This window comes from Phytophthora sojae (genome assembly GCF_000149755.1).
Source record: "Phytophthora sojae unplaced genomic scaffold PHYSOscaffold_11, whole genome shotgun sequence".
Classification (NCBI taxonomy): Eukaryota; Oomycota; class Peronosporomycetes; order Peronosporales; family Peronosporaceae; genus Phytophthora; species Phytophthora sojae.
The window spans coordinates 422,881-437,328 of NW_009258125.1; the positions used below are offsets into that span (position 1 = coordinate 422,881).

A 14,448-nucleotide genomic window follows, 5' to 3' on the forward strand; every position below is an offset into this window, starting at 1 on the left:
AAGTCCTGCATCAAGACAGAAGCAGACAGAAGTTCGAGATAAATAGCAAACGAAAAGTACGAAGGAATTCTGAGATGCTGACCCGAGCGTTGGCATCTTGATCGACGTGAAGTTCAGCATGATGACTCTAGAGTGTGATCAAGCAGCCGAAGTCTTTCAGTTTAAGGTTAGATAAGTACTCGGTACCGTCCTGCGACCACCTACATGTAGTAGCGGCGCTTACACGCCACCGGCACCATAGACAACAGATTCTGCTGAACAGAATGTTCACTGGGCAGTCACACTCAATGGGGGCACACTGCAACTCCAGCCCTCTTCTCGATCGTGCTGTTACGACTGGATTTGTTCCTCAAATTCGAATTTGCTCGCCGAGATCGAAGCGGTGCTGATTCAACCAGCATAAACATTCATAAACATCGACGCAAAAATTTTCCGCAGGACAGCACCGAGGCGGATATGGATTGGTCTCTATCCAAATCAAGCGTCACTCTTCATGGTGGATCAAAAAATTTCCGCAGGACAGCACCGAGGCGGATATGGATTGGTCTCTATCCAAATCAAGCGTCACTCTTCATGGTGGATCTACAGCTAAGCCTTACTTTGTCCCAACTTGCCAGCCTTGAGCTCCTGCAGCTTGCGCAAGTACTGCTTGCACTTCGCCTGCTCTTCCTTATACTCCTGCGTCCGGCGCTGCTTGATGGCCTCTAGCTCCTCGGACAGAATTAAGGCCACGTTTTCCTGCAGGTCTAGTGACCACGCCTTCCTGCGCGAGTGTGTAGTCAGTTGGGGCATAATGTCCTGGTTCTCGTCGCGAGAAAGTCTGGCCACGACGTCGTGCAGGAATTCCCACAGATTCAATGGTGCCTCCTCAACACCGTCACTGCCAGGCAGGTGAGCCATGTCCACGATCGTCAGGAAGAAGGCTCCAAGTTCCGTCTCCAACTCCGTTGGCGCGGTCTGTTCCGGCCCTGGCATCATCACCGCGAGCAAAGGTTTCTGCGTGAAAAACTGCTGCACGAGCTCCAGGAACTCCAGCGTCTCTGCGTCCTCCGGCTCCGTCTCAAAGCCCAGCTTGCGCGCCACCTCCACGTTCTGCTTTACCTGCGCGGCAGCGTTGATTCGCGCACGCAGGCGGCTCACAAACGTCCAGCGCGTCGCCGACTGGAACGGTGGACCACGAACCGATGCACCAGGCGCCAAGACATCCACAGGCGGAAACACGCGATTGCGCGCCAGCGTAGACTCCAACCCAATGTAGTCGTCCACGAGCGACGTCACGCGCTCCTGGAACTCGGACGGGATCTCCAAGCTGTCCGGCGCGTCCACCAGCACGAACGACGTGAGCGATGGGCCTTCCTCCTTCTTGGATGCCCCCTTGAACTGCGCTGAGCGCTCCATCAGCACCGCATGTGCGCTGAGACTAAGCTGGGCAGCGCGCGGCAGCTTCAGCGACTGCACAAGTCCCTCCACGACCGTCGTGTGCGCGGCCAAGTCGTCGTACAAGACAACGCTGCGCCGGGACCGACCGTTGTACATGAGGAACTCGGCGACCGCACACCCCGTGAACGGCGCCAAATACTGCAGCACGGGCGAGTCGCGGTCGGTGGACGCGACGATGGTGGTGTGCTCCAACGCGCCCGTGACCTTGAGCGCGTCGCGGATCTGGTGGATGCGCGCGGCGCTCTTGCCCACGCAGACGTAGACGAACTGCGGAGGCAGCTCTCCACGGGCCTTGGCCCTCGCCACCTGGTGCGCGATGACGTCCAGCGCCACGCGTGTCTTGCCCGAGTTCCTGGGGCCCAGCACGCCGAAGCGGTGGCCGTGGGCCATGGGGTGCAGGCAGTCCACGGCCAGCAGCCCCGTCTCGAAGGGCGAGCGCAGCGGGGCGCGGGCCATGAGGCCAGGCACGCTCTGCGCGCCCCACGTGACCTTGACGCGGTCGTTGGCCGCGTGCTGCTGGGTGGCGCTCTCCTGTTCACCTTCCTCTCCTTCCTCCTCCTGCAGCTGCACGGGGCGGCCGAGCGGGTCCACGACGGCGCCCGCGAAGGCCGCGACGCTGCCGGGGATCTCGAGCTGCTCGCGCTGCAGCTGCACGTCCATGCCCTTGGCCACGGCGCGCGCCTGGCCGCTGGCGTGCAGCAGCGCCACGTGCACCACCTTCCTCTCCATGAAGAGCACCAGACCGGCGCACAGCGACTGGCCGGCGGCGTCCGACATGTCCACGACGCTGCCGATGGTGGCGTGGCGCAGACCGGACACGCGCGCCAGGCCGTTCTGCACGCCCATGACCACGCCGCGCACGGGCAGCTCGGCCTGCACGGCGGAGAGCGACGCGCGGTCGTCGGCTTCGGCGTCGGCGCTGGCTTCTTCCTCCTCCTCCGCGAGCTTCATGAAGTCCAGCATCTGCTGCGCTAGCGCCGCCTCCGAGTCGTCCGCGGCGTTGCGGCGGCCCGCCGAGGCGGCGCAGGACGCGTGGAAGCTGCGCGGGGCAGCCAACGAGCTGCCGCTGACGAGGCTGTTGCTGCTGGTGGCGCACACGCGCTGCGCCAGGCGCGCGCGCACCACGCGCGACACGGCCACTTGGCCGCGACGAGCCCCGTGCATTATCTGTTGTTGTTGATACCGAGCTTTGATAGCGGTGCGGTGGAGATACGAGTACCAACTTGTTGGTACATGATGACACACCACTCTTACACAAGGTCTTTGGGGAACAGCTCTGGATTCCATGTTGCTCTTTTAGCGATTGGGTCGTCCGACGCGGTCCAGACCTGCTGGTAGATACTACGGTGTAGAGGGAGTACCGTCTACAAACGGTACTCCCTCGTCCATCCGGATCCGTAAGCGTCAAAGCCGAAGATAAACAGCCGGCCGCATGTCCATGGGCCAGCTCATCCCAGCCAGCCTCACTTCATTCCGCAATTCTCACTGGTCCGGAAACGATCAAGGAATCATGCGCCTGCTTCATCTCGTGTTGGCCTTCGCGGTCTCGCTGGCTGTTATCAGCAATGGCATCGCAGTCACCACGGCGAAGTCGATCCAAGACCCGGACCCCAGCCACCAGGTACTCACCCGTGAGTTATCAGTCGATGATGCGACTGCAAAGGAGGAGGAGAGAGGAAAACGCGGTGGTGGGGGAGGCGGACGACCGACATCAACCGGGGGGCAAATTCACGGAACCCATACCAGCATCGGACTCATGTACCCGAACGAACTTTCTCGCCGCAAGTACAAGAAGAAATGCAATCGGTTCACGAACTGGTGGAAGAGGCTCTTTGACAAGAGCGTGAAAAAGTGCCCCAAGAAGGGCGAAGGGGACGAGGAGGAAGAAACCCTCACCCGGCGACTTCGGGCTTAAGCTACGAAAGCGACGTGGGGTGATACTCACCTCATGATGCAGTAAATTTACTGATACTGTTCGTCAAAACATTTTGAAGCGACCCAATGCTGCATTTCCTTACCAAGTTTTTTTTTTTTCGCTGAGAGTGGACTCGTACATACTTTCAAGTTTCGTGGTACACAGGTTACTCAAGTACTACTAGCGTCATCTTTAGTCCGCATTGCAGTGCACGTGGTGCAGTGTGGTGAGTGCGAGTGCGCCGATTCCGATCCCGAACATGAGCAGGTGGGCCACGAACTGGCCGGGCGACTTGACACGCAGCACTCCGGGGAGCAGGTCCGTGCCGGCAATGTATACAAGAGTTCCCTGTTCACATGACAACGATTTAACCAGTTAGTGCATAGCAGAATACAACTACAAGACAAGCAGGCAGCAGCGACGCACCGATCCAACGGCGAGTAGCAGTCCCATGGTCTCGTTCGTAACAGGCACAGCCGCGAGCACCACCGCGGCTCCGATAAAGGCCGAGAGCGCGCTCAGGAAGTTGAAGAGGATGGCTTGGAACGGCGTGAAGCCCGACTCAACCAAAATAATAAAGTCGGCGAACTCCTGCGGCAGTTCGTGCAGGATGGCGGAGACCGTGACCGACACGCCGAGCGAGTCGTCGCACGCCAGGAACGCAGTGGCGATAAGCACACCGTCCACGAAGTTGTGGAACAGGTCGCCGAGCAGGATAATGCAGGCCATGGGCTTGATGCTGCGCCAGTCCACTTTCAGGCTGAAGGTTGAGACGCCCGTCGTCTCCCGCAGCGAGGGTGTGAGCGTGTTATCCGCCGTGTAGTTGCCAGTCTCAGGAGTTCCCGACTGTTTCTCAGCGGCATCAGCGAGCGCATCGGTAGGCGACGGTTGTTGCATGGAAGTCGGGAGGTGGTGCGAGTGTGACGCTCCGTCTTGCACCATGCTGATCCAGAGCTCGAGGGCCATCTCCACGACCATGGCGACGACGAACCCGACTGTGAACATCATGCTCAGCGTGAGGTCCATCTGGCCGTACTCGCTGTAGAACTCGATGGACTCGGGTAGCACGTGGAGGAAGGCGGCACCAAACAGCGCGCCGGCGGAGAGCGCGATCATGGCGTCCATTACTTTCGTCAGCACCTTGACGCGGACGGCCATGAGCAGGATGCCGACGATCGAGAGGATCGCAACGATCGCCACGGCGGCCATGGTCTTGACCCACACCGCAGCCGACGCCTTCCTGTTCGAGCTGGAGCCTTCCTCTTCCGCTTCTTCCTCCTCCGCGATGGCCAACGCCAGCGCCACCTCTCGGGTGTTGGCGTCCAGGACTTGCATACCGAACTCCTCGATCGCGTTGTGCTGCATGTGGAAGGCGTAGTACCCCGTCTCATTCACCACCAAGTTGACAGTCATAGGCTCCGTCGCGAGCCGTCGACGACCATGCGCGCCGGGGCCGTCGCAGTGGTCGATGTGCCACGTGTTGTTTGGGTTGGCCTCACACTCGGCCTGCAGCGCTGCGAGCTCCTCCGCGTTGTTGCGCTGTACCACGTACAGTAGCTGGTCGGTCGGTGCCATGTCGCGAGACGCCTTGACAAGGTTGCGGGGCAGCGACACGTCGTCTAGCAGGAGCGAGGCCTGCTCCGCAGACAGCTCGAGGTCTGCTTGCGTGACGTTGGCGGTCACTGCGACGTCCATCGGCAGCACGAACACGGCCATGTTCTCCGTGTTGTTGGCGAAGGAGATCGTGTAGGTCCCGTTCTCGAGGGCCATGGCCATGGACAGCTCCCACGAGATGCCTCCAGCAGGACATGAGGCCGTCGCCCCCGTAGCGACACACTCGGTGCCTTCGCTCGTGTACCCAGCCTCGCAGTGGCAGTGGTTGCCGTGCAGTGCTCCGTGGCCGCTGCATTCCTCCTGCGCCGCAATGGGCAACAGGATCGCAAGCGAGACCAGCAGCAGAGCGGCGAGAGTTCGAAGCGGAGACGGCATTCGTGCTGAGTTGCAGTCAATCCGGGAAATGGCTGGGAGCAGGCGGTCCGTCGGTCGAATGAATGAAGTGGGTGAGGATTTTACTGTACGAAGACGGCATTGTCCGACGACGGCGGCAAGGGAACGCGTCGCGATGCGCGGATGGATGTGTGTGCGTTCGACGCACTGCAGTGACTGGATGCGGGCGTGTGGAGAGTTGTCCAGAGACGAAAAAGGCAACTTGAACTCGGGCGCAATTAACCAATCAGATGACAGGATATTTGACTAAATTACGCGATTTTAATCAGACTCGATACAGATCTCCACTCTTATTAAAATAAATAACTAATATTTCTATATATATACTAAGATCCTTTACAAATGTCAAGCTAAACTTAGGAGATATTGCAATAAAAAAGTGGTATAACGGCTTCTCCGACGACGGCGAATCTCGATCTCGTCTCGCTGTGCGCAATGCGCGCGATGCGATGGCCATCAAAGTTCCGCGGGATTCGCTCACCAGTTTCCAATTTTCCCTCAAGTCCCCAAGCTCCAGAGCCGACACATCGCTGCAATGAAGTCGACGACTGCCGCCGTGATCGCGCTGGGTGCCCTCGCCACTGTGGTGCCCGCCTGTGCCCAAGAATCTCACTCGCACTCGCACTCGCACTCGTCGGAGTGCACCGCTGAGTTCCTGACGTCGGCGAAGAGCGCGTGCGACTCGGTCGCGGACGTCTCTCAGCTCAAATGCGACGACGAAGGCTGCCACGAGGCTCTGCACTCGCTCGTGGAGGACGAGGTCCGCCAGTGCTACGTCGACCTCGGTCTCGGCCCGGCCACCGACCTCGACTACTACGTCCAGCTCGATGAGTTCTGCCACGGGGATGGTGCCGACCCGGCCGACCTAGCGGCGACCTCCAACACGACTGCCAGTTCTAGTGGGTCGGGCGCCGGCGCGGCAACTGTGGGAGACCACGACCATGACCACGATCACCACGACCACGACCATCACGATCATGACCACGACGAGTCCGAGGCATCTGCGTCTGCAAGCGCCGATAGTGCCGCTCCGTCGCTGAGCGCATCGATGGTGGCACTTCAAGTGGTGGCTCTCATCGTTGCGGCGTTGCACCTGTAGGCATTCTCCGTTTGAAGAGGCCCACGTAAGTGTCGACAACAGTCTCTGTCGATACGTTATTAGCAAACTTTCGCGTACAAACGCCTAGGAATCGTTTTGGTACTTAGTAAACCAAATGAAAGCAGTTAGTTTATGAAATCGTGCTTATTTCACTACAATACCTACGTCACTACTCAAACCTATCATTCTCACGCGCCTTGCGGGGCATGGTACCAGCTCGTTAGTTTTCGGGGTTGTAGGCTAGCTCCACCCGTGGCCATTCGCATCAAATACGCCAAGAACCCGAAATACAAGCAGCATGCACCGAGCAGCATACCCAGCCCAGTCGAGCCCAAGGACAAGCCTTCCAGGTTCGTGAAAACCAAGTACAAGTTGATGATGCAGACCAGCCCGCCCAGCAGCCACCCACCCACGACTGTCGCCTTGCTGTTGACAAAGTCGCCCATGATGCCCGGCGAGCTCGTAAAGATCAGGATGGGGAGCAGCGCGAACGGCAGCTGAATGGACTGCAACACGTTCAGCATCTCGTCCATGGTGTCGCTGTCGCCCGGGTTGCGCTGGCTGAGGATTGCCACCGCCATGGCTGGAACCAGCGATACACAGCGCGTCAGCGCCCCGCGCTTCCACGGCGCGATGTGCAGGTTCAAGAAGCCCTCCATGACGAACTGCCCCGCGTACGTGCCCGTCATTGTGGAGCTCTGGCCAGCCGCCAGCAGGCCGATAGCCCAGATGACGTCCGAGTACTCACCCAGCATACCACTGAGCGCCACGCCAGCCTGGGATAAGCCGATCTCTTGGCACATTCCCTCTCCACCGTTTGCAAGGCGACAGGCACCATACACGTCCCCGTCAGCAGCGGCACCAGGAACACAAGCAGTGTTAAGTCCATCGGCCTCGAACGTCGCCGAGCAGTCCGAGGAGAAGAAACCCTTGGCAAAGACAGCCAGCACCGCCAGGTTGATCAGGAACGACACGAACAGCGCGATGGCCGACTCGATGGCGAAATACTTGTTGGCCTCTCGAACCTTGCGCACGTCGTGTCGATTTACTTGTCGGGATTGCACGAGTGCCCAGTGCAAGAAGATATTGTGCGGCATAATGACCGCGCCCACGATCCCCACAGCCTGCGTCACCGCATAACTCTTCACGCGAGGTACGAAGCCACGCGCAACGTCCGCGGACGCAACATCCCCGCGCACCAAGTTGGCGCAAAAGCACACCAACATGATCACAATGAGCGATGCGAAGAACGCCTCGAGCTTGCGGATGCCGTAGCGGTGCAGCAGCAGGAACGTGAACGTGTCGAAGCCCGTGATGAGACAACCAATCCAGAGAGGGAAGCCAAACAGAACTTGGAACGCGATGGACGATCCCAGCACTTCCTGGATATCGCTGCCCACGATCGCGATTTCCGCCATGATCCACAGCGTCAGCGACGCCCATCGGGGATACACGTCCGTGCACACCTCCGCCAAGTTCTTGCCCGTGACCACTCCCAGTCTCGCAGCCAGAACTTGTAGAAAGAAGCCCATGGCTGTTGCACCAAACAGCACCCAAGTGAGCTGGCATCCAGCGTACGCGGCCTGCAGGTCGCTCTCGAGGTTCCCCGGATCCACGTACGCGATGCTCATGAGCCAGCCCGGGCCCGCGTACGCCCACAACGTACGCCAGCTGCATCCAACAATACACAGTCACAAGCACAAGCGTGTCATGTCACCGACCTCAGCGTCAACGCTCTCAAGTATCGCTAGCGACGCACCTGAAGCTGCTGGTCGGCTCGTCGTGCTCCGACGCCTTGATAAAAGCATTGTTGTAGCAAGTGTATCCGGCCACTGGAATGAGCAGGTCGCGCTCGCTCGGCGGCGGCTGAGGCGGCACAATCGATGCAGTCATGGCGCAGTCCTTGAGCCCCTGTGCTCCACCTAAAGTCTTCAAGAATGAAGCGGTGGCGGAAGAGCATTCTGCTGTGGAGTTCTTGTGGTAATGGCAAGGTCTTTGTACGCGTCAAATGCCGCTGCTTCCATGTGACGGTCGTGGGCGCGCATTTCTGCCGGGAATGTTGCCTTTCACCAAGCAAATTGAAGCTGCCCCTCAGACGCGCTGCGATTGGCCCCAATCCTCGCGTTTAACAAAGACAAGTGTAGTTATACACGACTATTACACCATATTACGTACACTCTACACAATACGATTCTCAACCAAGCATATCAAGACAAAATCGAAGCTGTAGCCATGTACGCTGGCGTGGACAAGTACGGCGGCGCATTGGTGGGCGAGGGCCAGCCCGACGGCAGCTCCTCGTCGTCATCTACGCCCGCCTCCGGGCTGTCGCTGGAGGAGGCAATTGAGACCGCCGCCGCCGAGGAGACCGTGGTGGTGGATGTGCCCTACTCGTACCTGGAGGACGAGGACGACCCCAAGTCCGTCGTCTCCGGGGTCTCCAAGGTGCTGCTGTCCGCCCAGTTGAACCCCGAGGCCGGCGGCCTCATGTGGGTGGAGCAGAGCAGCCCCCAAGAGGCCTACAAGAACGTGGTGGCCATGTCCCAGATGACCTCCATGCTGCGCGACCACGACCGCAACAACTGCTACGAGCGCGGCATCAAGCGCGCCATCGCCAAGTTCAAGCAGCAGCGCGGCCGCGCGCCCATCGTGCTGGACATCGGCACGGGCACCGGGCTGTTGTCCATGTTCGCGGCCACCCACGGGGCCGAGCACGTGTACGCGTGCGAGATGTTCGTGCCCATGGCGGAGATCGCCCAGCAGGTGACGCGGGCCAACCACCCGGACAAGATCACGGTCTTCAAGCTGCGGTCGACGGACCTCAAGGTCGCGCCCGAGAAGGCCAGCGACAAGGACCCGAACGCCACGTACCACCTGCCGAGGCGCGCCGACATGCTCGTGTCCGAGCTCTTTGACTCGGTTCTGCTGGGCGAGGCGGTGCTGCCCACGATCCGTCACGCCATGCAGCACCTGCTGACGCCCGACGCGGTCATCGTGCCCGAGCGCGCGACGGTCTTCGCGCAGGTCCTCGAGAGTGAGCCCATTTACCACTTCAACAGCTTCGCCGTGCCGAAGAAGCAGCAGAAGGGAGGAGTTGCTGAAGCCAAGCTGGCCAGAAGTGACACGGCATGGCAGTGTGAGGGCGGCAAGCCCGCGTTGCCGGTGCATTTCCGTGCGCTGGAGAAGGAGTCCAAGGTGCTGACGAAGCCCACGAAGGTGCTGAGCTTCGACTTCACCAAGCCCACGACGGGCTCTGCGGAGTACCAAGAGACGATCGTTGATGTGGTTGAGGCTGGAAAGGTTCAAGCTGTGCTCATGTGGTGGGAGGTGAGCTTCGACGAGGACAACAGCGTCGTTTACTCGACCAAGCCGGGCGCGCAGAACTGGCAGGACCACTGGGTGCAGGTCGTCTTCCCTCTCGTGCAGAACATCCATGCCGAGCCGAACGAGAAGCTCGTGCTGCGTGCTCACCACGACGACATCCGCATCTGGTTCGACGTTGAAGCTGCTCCAGGCAAGGACTCGCCCAAGAAGGCCAAGCGCTCGGTGGTGAGCGAGAAGCCTCCGTGCACCTGCGGAATGCACCTCATCTGCAACGCTGAGCGGATCTCCATGCTCACGGATGCCACGCGTCGCGAGGTCTACAACGCGTCCGTGTCGTCGGCAGTTGCCGCGCTCACGAAGGACGAACCTTTTCGCCCGATTTCATGTCTGGACATCAGTGACGGATCGCTGGGCGCGCTGCTGGCAGCAACACACAAGGAGGTCTCCAGCGTCACTTCCGTCGAGTCCAAGGAGGTCTCGGCACGAATCTTCGATCAAGTTCTGACCTACAACAACGCTAATGCAGATGTATTGAACAGCGGCGTGAAGGGCCTACTACCTGAGCACTTGCAAGGCGAGCCATCGAGCGTGGATCTGCTTGTGGGCGAGCCCTTCTACTACTCAATGCAGAACCTGCCGCTCTGGCAGGCATTTAACTTCTGGCTCCGACGCTCTGCCGTTGACAAGTTGCTGCACCCGAAGGCTCGTGTGCTGCCTGCACGCGCGCGCATTCTAGCCCAAGCCGCACGGTTCGAGAACCTGCACCAATGCTTCGGTGCGGTGGGCAACGTGTCGGGCTACGACCACAGCTGCTTCGACCAGTTCCAGGACGAGTACTACACGCGCAACTTCCCGTTCCCGGCCTACATGTACCCGTACAAATCAGTATCGGACGTGGTGGAGCTGGCAGCGCTGGACTTCATGCAGACGGCGCACACGGTGGCCACCAACGGATCCATTGAGCTCAAGGACGCAGCGGCGAACGCGGTGATCGTCTGGGTCGAGTACACGTTGGACGCTGCCGGGCAGCATGTCGTCGCGACTGGGCCGGCGGTGCGCTACGCGAAGCAGCTCATCCGCTTCCTCCCGCCCGTGTCGGCCGGAGCATCGAAGCGTGCCGTGGCGTCCCGATTCTGCTTCGACTCGCTGGAAGGCACGATCGACCTCAGCTTTGATGCCAACTAGGCGGGCAATAAACGTATTGGTTTGCTACTGGATCCGTGACGCCGGCATTCATTTATTTCTCATGTTGCATTCTGCCGGACCGGAACCATCGCTGGAATTTGCCCATGAACCTACATGTACCTTGAGGGGTTACTATGGAGATGATGAGAGAAGAACGCAGTGGACAAGTTGGAAGTATTGGACAGCGTCTTACACAACCGAAGTACACAAGTGGCCAGCTTTCGGGGGAAGCGTGCAGGGCGATTTCCAGTGTACGCACCCAAGTCTCGTCTGAAGAGCCCCAGTAAACTGCACGAGTACATTACATTGGTGGATTTTACTGTCGACAAGGATGGAGGCTGAAACGATGCTGGATCGCAAGTGCTCGGAGCAGTCGATTGCATGGGTACATGAAGGTGACCATCATGTAAGGAGGGAGGGACCTTCTGAAGGTCCCTCCCTCCTTCCGGTCGCCGGTCGCGGCTCGCTGCAGTGGTGCTGCAGCGTCGAGATCTCCCACCTGGCAAACTCTCACTTCGGATTTTGCAGCGCCAAGACCTCCCACCACTCCCCCTCTACTCAACGTCCCCATGGAGATCGTCCAGCCATCGAGCTTCCCCGTGACGACACTACCGGGGTCACCCCCAAGCCGCGAGGTGCTGTCCAAACATCTCCCTCAACGAGTTCGGCGAGTGCCCGAGTGCGCCGTCTTCTGCGAGACCCTCCTGGCGCTGCTCAATGCAGTCCACGACGCTGTAGCCGCTCACGACGACCAATGGCAGGCTGTCTTCTGCGACCTCGTCAAGCGCTTCCTCAAAATGCTCAGCCGCAAGCCTCTGCTCGAGCGCCTAGCGGGTGGAGAGACGATCGCGTACTCGTTCCGCGAACTCAACGCACAGGTGGACGACATCTTCGCAGGCGTTGGCCTGAACACCGCGAGGAACCAGTGGGCAGCAGACTGGGAGCGTGGATGCGACTACCAGGCTCACAAACTCAGGGAGCTGGTGACTGGTGCTGGCCCCCGCATGCTGATCGGTGAAGTGCGCGGCGTGGAGAAGGTCACCAAGGCGATGCTGGACATGTACACGCGGCTGGACGCCGACACGGTCGGAAGACTCGACGCGTTGAAGCGGGAGACTCTGGAGCGACTCCTGATCACACTCGGGCTTGAGACGCGGGTCATCACTTCGAAGACGGTGACGGCCATTAACCAGCAGCCCACGAGCATTCTATCGATCTTCAGGTGGTTCATCCCGGAGCGAGACGTCAAGATCCTGGGCGAGCCCATCGGCTCGGGGAGCTGCGGAGTCGTGAGCCGCGCCGAATGGCGCCACCGCGACGGATCAGTCGAGGCGGTCATTGTGAAGACGCTCTACGAGGAGCGCACTAGCTCCGAGCTGTCGCTGCTGAAGCAGTTGCAGTTCTGGTACGACCTCCCACGCCACCCGAACATCATCAAGCTCTACGGCGGGTGCCATCTCGCCAAACACCCCTTCTTCGTATGCGAAGACGCGCACGGCGGCGACATCGTCAGCTTCCTGGGGAAGGAGAAGAACCGCGGCCTGTTCTGGAGCTTGTTCTTGCAGGTGGCGGAGGGGCTTCAGATGCTGCACAGTAACCGAATCATGCACGACGGTCTTAAGGGCAGCAACATCCTCATCGGAGAGAACAACACGCCCAAGATCTCCGACTTCGACTGCGCCTACATCCGCACGTTGTCAGCGAGCGTCAGCCAGAAGACGGAGGACCTCCAAGCCAACGCCGTGCGCTGGAAACCGAGAGAGAAGCTGGTCGACACGAACAACGCACTGCCCGAGTACAATTCGGACGTCTACGCGCTCGGTATGACCATGATCGAGGCGCTGACCGGGGCCCCTCCGTTCCAGATGGACCTGGAGGAAGACATCCTCAACAACGTCATCGCCGGCACGCCGTACGAAAAGCCTGAGGAAGCATCGGATGAAGAGTGGAAAGTCGTCAGTCGGCTCATCGCTGTCGATGTTGACAACCGCGCCGACACCGAAGAGACAATTGCTTTGATTCGCAGTCTCGTGCCGGCAACGCCTGCAGCGGCCTAGGGCCTTCATTGGGAAGAAATTGTGATCTTTGCGCGCAACTCTACATGTAACGCCATGTAGTTACCATTCAATGTTAAGGAGTTCGTGGGAAGCAGTATTTTAGTACATGTAGCTTGCATTGGGGCATTCGCAGCGAAATCACGTCGTACGCATACAATGCAGTCCCGTATAGGGCGTTCGCCCATACAGTATTCATCGAGAATCTCCATCGCCGCCGGTGGCGGCGTGCGGCCCATTTTGCCGGGCACTGATTAAAGCAACATTGAAATGTTGGCGTTGCGTAACATTGAGCGCAACAATGGTGCCTCTGCCTAACATTGCACAATGTTACGGTATCTCTCGTAGCAGAATATTTGGTTTACCAATGTGACAATAGTGGACGCGTCGCCAAATATTTGTCGGAACGCTGGCCTAAATATGTATATCCTATACAAAAGTCAAGTATACAAAATATTTTGCAAATATTTTCGCCGTTGTGACAGCTAGGATGTGTCCTAGAATAGGACGGACTGGAGTTTTGATTGGTGTTCATTGCAAGAATCGCGACCATGTTCAAGAAAGGAGGCCCCCACACGCGACCCAGCGGCGGCCAGAGATCGTGACCACGACGGCGAGCGTGGAGCGCGGTTCCTGCACAGTGCCGCCACCTCCGCGCACGCATCCGACGGACCCGGGGCATGACGTCTCGCGCGGCGCACCGGTCGGGGCTAGATGGAGCACGTCGAGCGTGTGCTACTGCAGGGCGCTGCCCATCGACGCGAAGACGTTGTGCGTGCTCACGATGGGCAGCGATGGGGTGGTGGTGCGCGAGGGCAATTGCATCGGCGAGAGTGGTGTGTCGGGCGAGATGATCAAGAGCGAGCAGGAGCTGGAGAAGGCTGTCCGGTGAGGGAAGCGAGGATGAGCCGTGCACCAAGGGCAACAAGGTCAGCAGGTGAACGGCGCTGGTGGCGGTCTACGACGAGGTCGCCGGCCGGCGCACAACGTCCCGGGCTCCGTCTCCGTCGAGGGCTGCTACTTCCGAGACGTCGGCCAGCTCTACTGTTCGTGCGGCAGCACGTCGTGCACCATGCCCCCCAAGATCGTCAGCAAGATGACTCTCGTGACCGTGAATAAGATCGGCGGCGAGCCGACCAAGCCCAAGGACAAGAAGGTGGACGGGTGCACGTGGTCGCAGGGCTCCACGTCGGCAAGCTCAAAAGATAGCATCTTAGAAGGTGAACTGCAGTAATATATGTAGCTATCCTTGTACTCTTTGATATCTTCTACTACATGTAGTATTAGCCGCATGTGCTTCCATTCGACACCGTCACTTACTTTACCATCTTCACCGCAGTTGTATTTTGGAGAGAACCTAAATTTGGTCAATACTTTAAGTAAGAGTCCTATTTGTCGGAAAATGTAGGGATGTCGGAACCGTC

The 14,448-nt window shown here is 59.2% G+C and overlaps 8 protein-coding genes across 8 annotated transcripts; 5 read left to right on the top strand and 3 right to left on the bottom strand.

Moving 5' to 3' along the window:
- Positions 1–588: 588 nt before the first annotated feature.
- Positions 589–2,604, bottom strand: PHYSODRAFT_348089 (ATP synthase alpha subunit; the record flags this gene model as incomplete). Its single annotated transcript, XM_009537799.1, has 1 exon — positions 589–2,604. The coding sequence occupies one exon, from the start codon at positions 2,602–2,604 to the stop codon at positions 589–591; it is 2,016 nt and encodes a 671-aa protein (XP_009536094.1).
- A 263-nt stretch (positions 2,605–2,867) lies between these two features.
- Positions 2,868–3,440, top strand: PHYSODRAFT_355973 (hypothetical protein). The gene has a single exon (XM_009537800.1). It carries the CDS (start codon positions 2,873–2,875, stop codon positions 3,353–3,355), a length of 483 nt encoding a protein of 160 aa, XP_009536095.1. The 5' UTR covers positions 2,868–2,872; the 3' UTR covers positions 3,356–3,440.
- A 107-nt stretch (positions 3,441–3,547) lies between these two features.
- PHYSODRAFT_252770 (hypothetical protein) lies at positions 3,548–5,344 on the bottom strand (the record flags this gene model as incomplete). Its single annotated transcript, XM_009537801.1, has 2 exons — positions 3,548–3,703; positions 3,782–5,344. The coding sequence occupies 2 exons, from the start codon at positions 5,342–5,344 to the stop codon at positions 3,548–3,550; spliced, it is 1,719 nt and encodes a 572-aa protein (XP_009536096.1).
- Positions 5,345–5,897: 553 nt separating this feature from the next.
- PHYSODRAFT_306065 (hypothetical protein) lies at positions 5,898–6,549 on the top strand (the record flags this gene model as incomplete). The annotated part of the gene is made up of 3 exons (XM_009537802.1): positions 5,898–6,287; positions 6,386–6,486; positions 6,525–6,549. The coding sequence occupies 3 exons, from the start codon at positions 5,898–5,900 to the stop codon at positions 6,547–6,549; spliced, it is 516 nt and encodes a 171-aa protein (XP_009536097.1).
- A 100-nt stretch (positions 6,550–6,649) lies between these two features.
- On the bottom strand, positions 6,650–8,354 carry PHYSODRAFT_306066 (hypothetical protein; the record flags this gene model as incomplete). Its single annotated transcript, XM_009537803.1, has 2 exons — positions 6,650–8,132; positions 8,221–8,354. 2 exons carry the CDS (start codon positions 8,352–8,354, stop codon positions 6,650–6,652), a joined length of 1,617 nt encoding a protein of 538 aa, XP_009536098.1.
- A 339-nt stretch (positions 8,355–8,693) lies between these two features.
- On the top strand, positions 8,694–10,970 carry PHYSODRAFT_527383 (hypothetical protein; the record flags this gene model as incomplete). Its single annotated transcript, XM_009537804.1, has 1 exon — positions 8,694–10,970. One exon carries the CDS (start codon positions 8,694–8,696, stop codon positions 10,968–10,970), a length of 2,277 nt encoding a protein of 758 aa, XP_009536099.1.
- Positions 10,971–11,539: 569 nt separating this feature from the next.
- On the top strand, positions 11,540–13,027 carry PHYSODRAFT_526081 (hypothetical protein; the record flags this gene model as incomplete). The annotated part of the gene is made up of 1 exon (XM_009537805.1): positions 11,540–13,027. One exon carries the CDS (start codon positions 11,540–11,542, stop codon positions 13,025–13,027), a length of 1,488 nt encoding a protein of 495 aa, XP_009536100.1.
- A 487-nt stretch (positions 13,028–13,514) lies between these two features.
- PHYSODRAFT_252761 (hypothetical protein) lies at positions 13,515–14,258 on the top strand (the record flags this gene model as incomplete). Its single annotated transcript, XM_009537806.1, has 2 exons — positions 13,515–13,912; positions 14,084–14,258. 2 exons carry the CDS (start codon positions 13,515–13,517, stop codon positions 14,256–14,258), a joined length of 573 nt encoding a protein of 190 aa, XP_009536101.1.
- Positions 14,259–14,448: the final 190 nt, after the last annotated feature.

Coding starts and splice junctions, on each gene's coding strand:
- PHYSODRAFT_355973 (XM_009537800.1), top strand. CDS start 2,873: ATGTCCATGGGCCAGCTCATCCCAGCCAGCCTCACTTCATTCCGCAAT.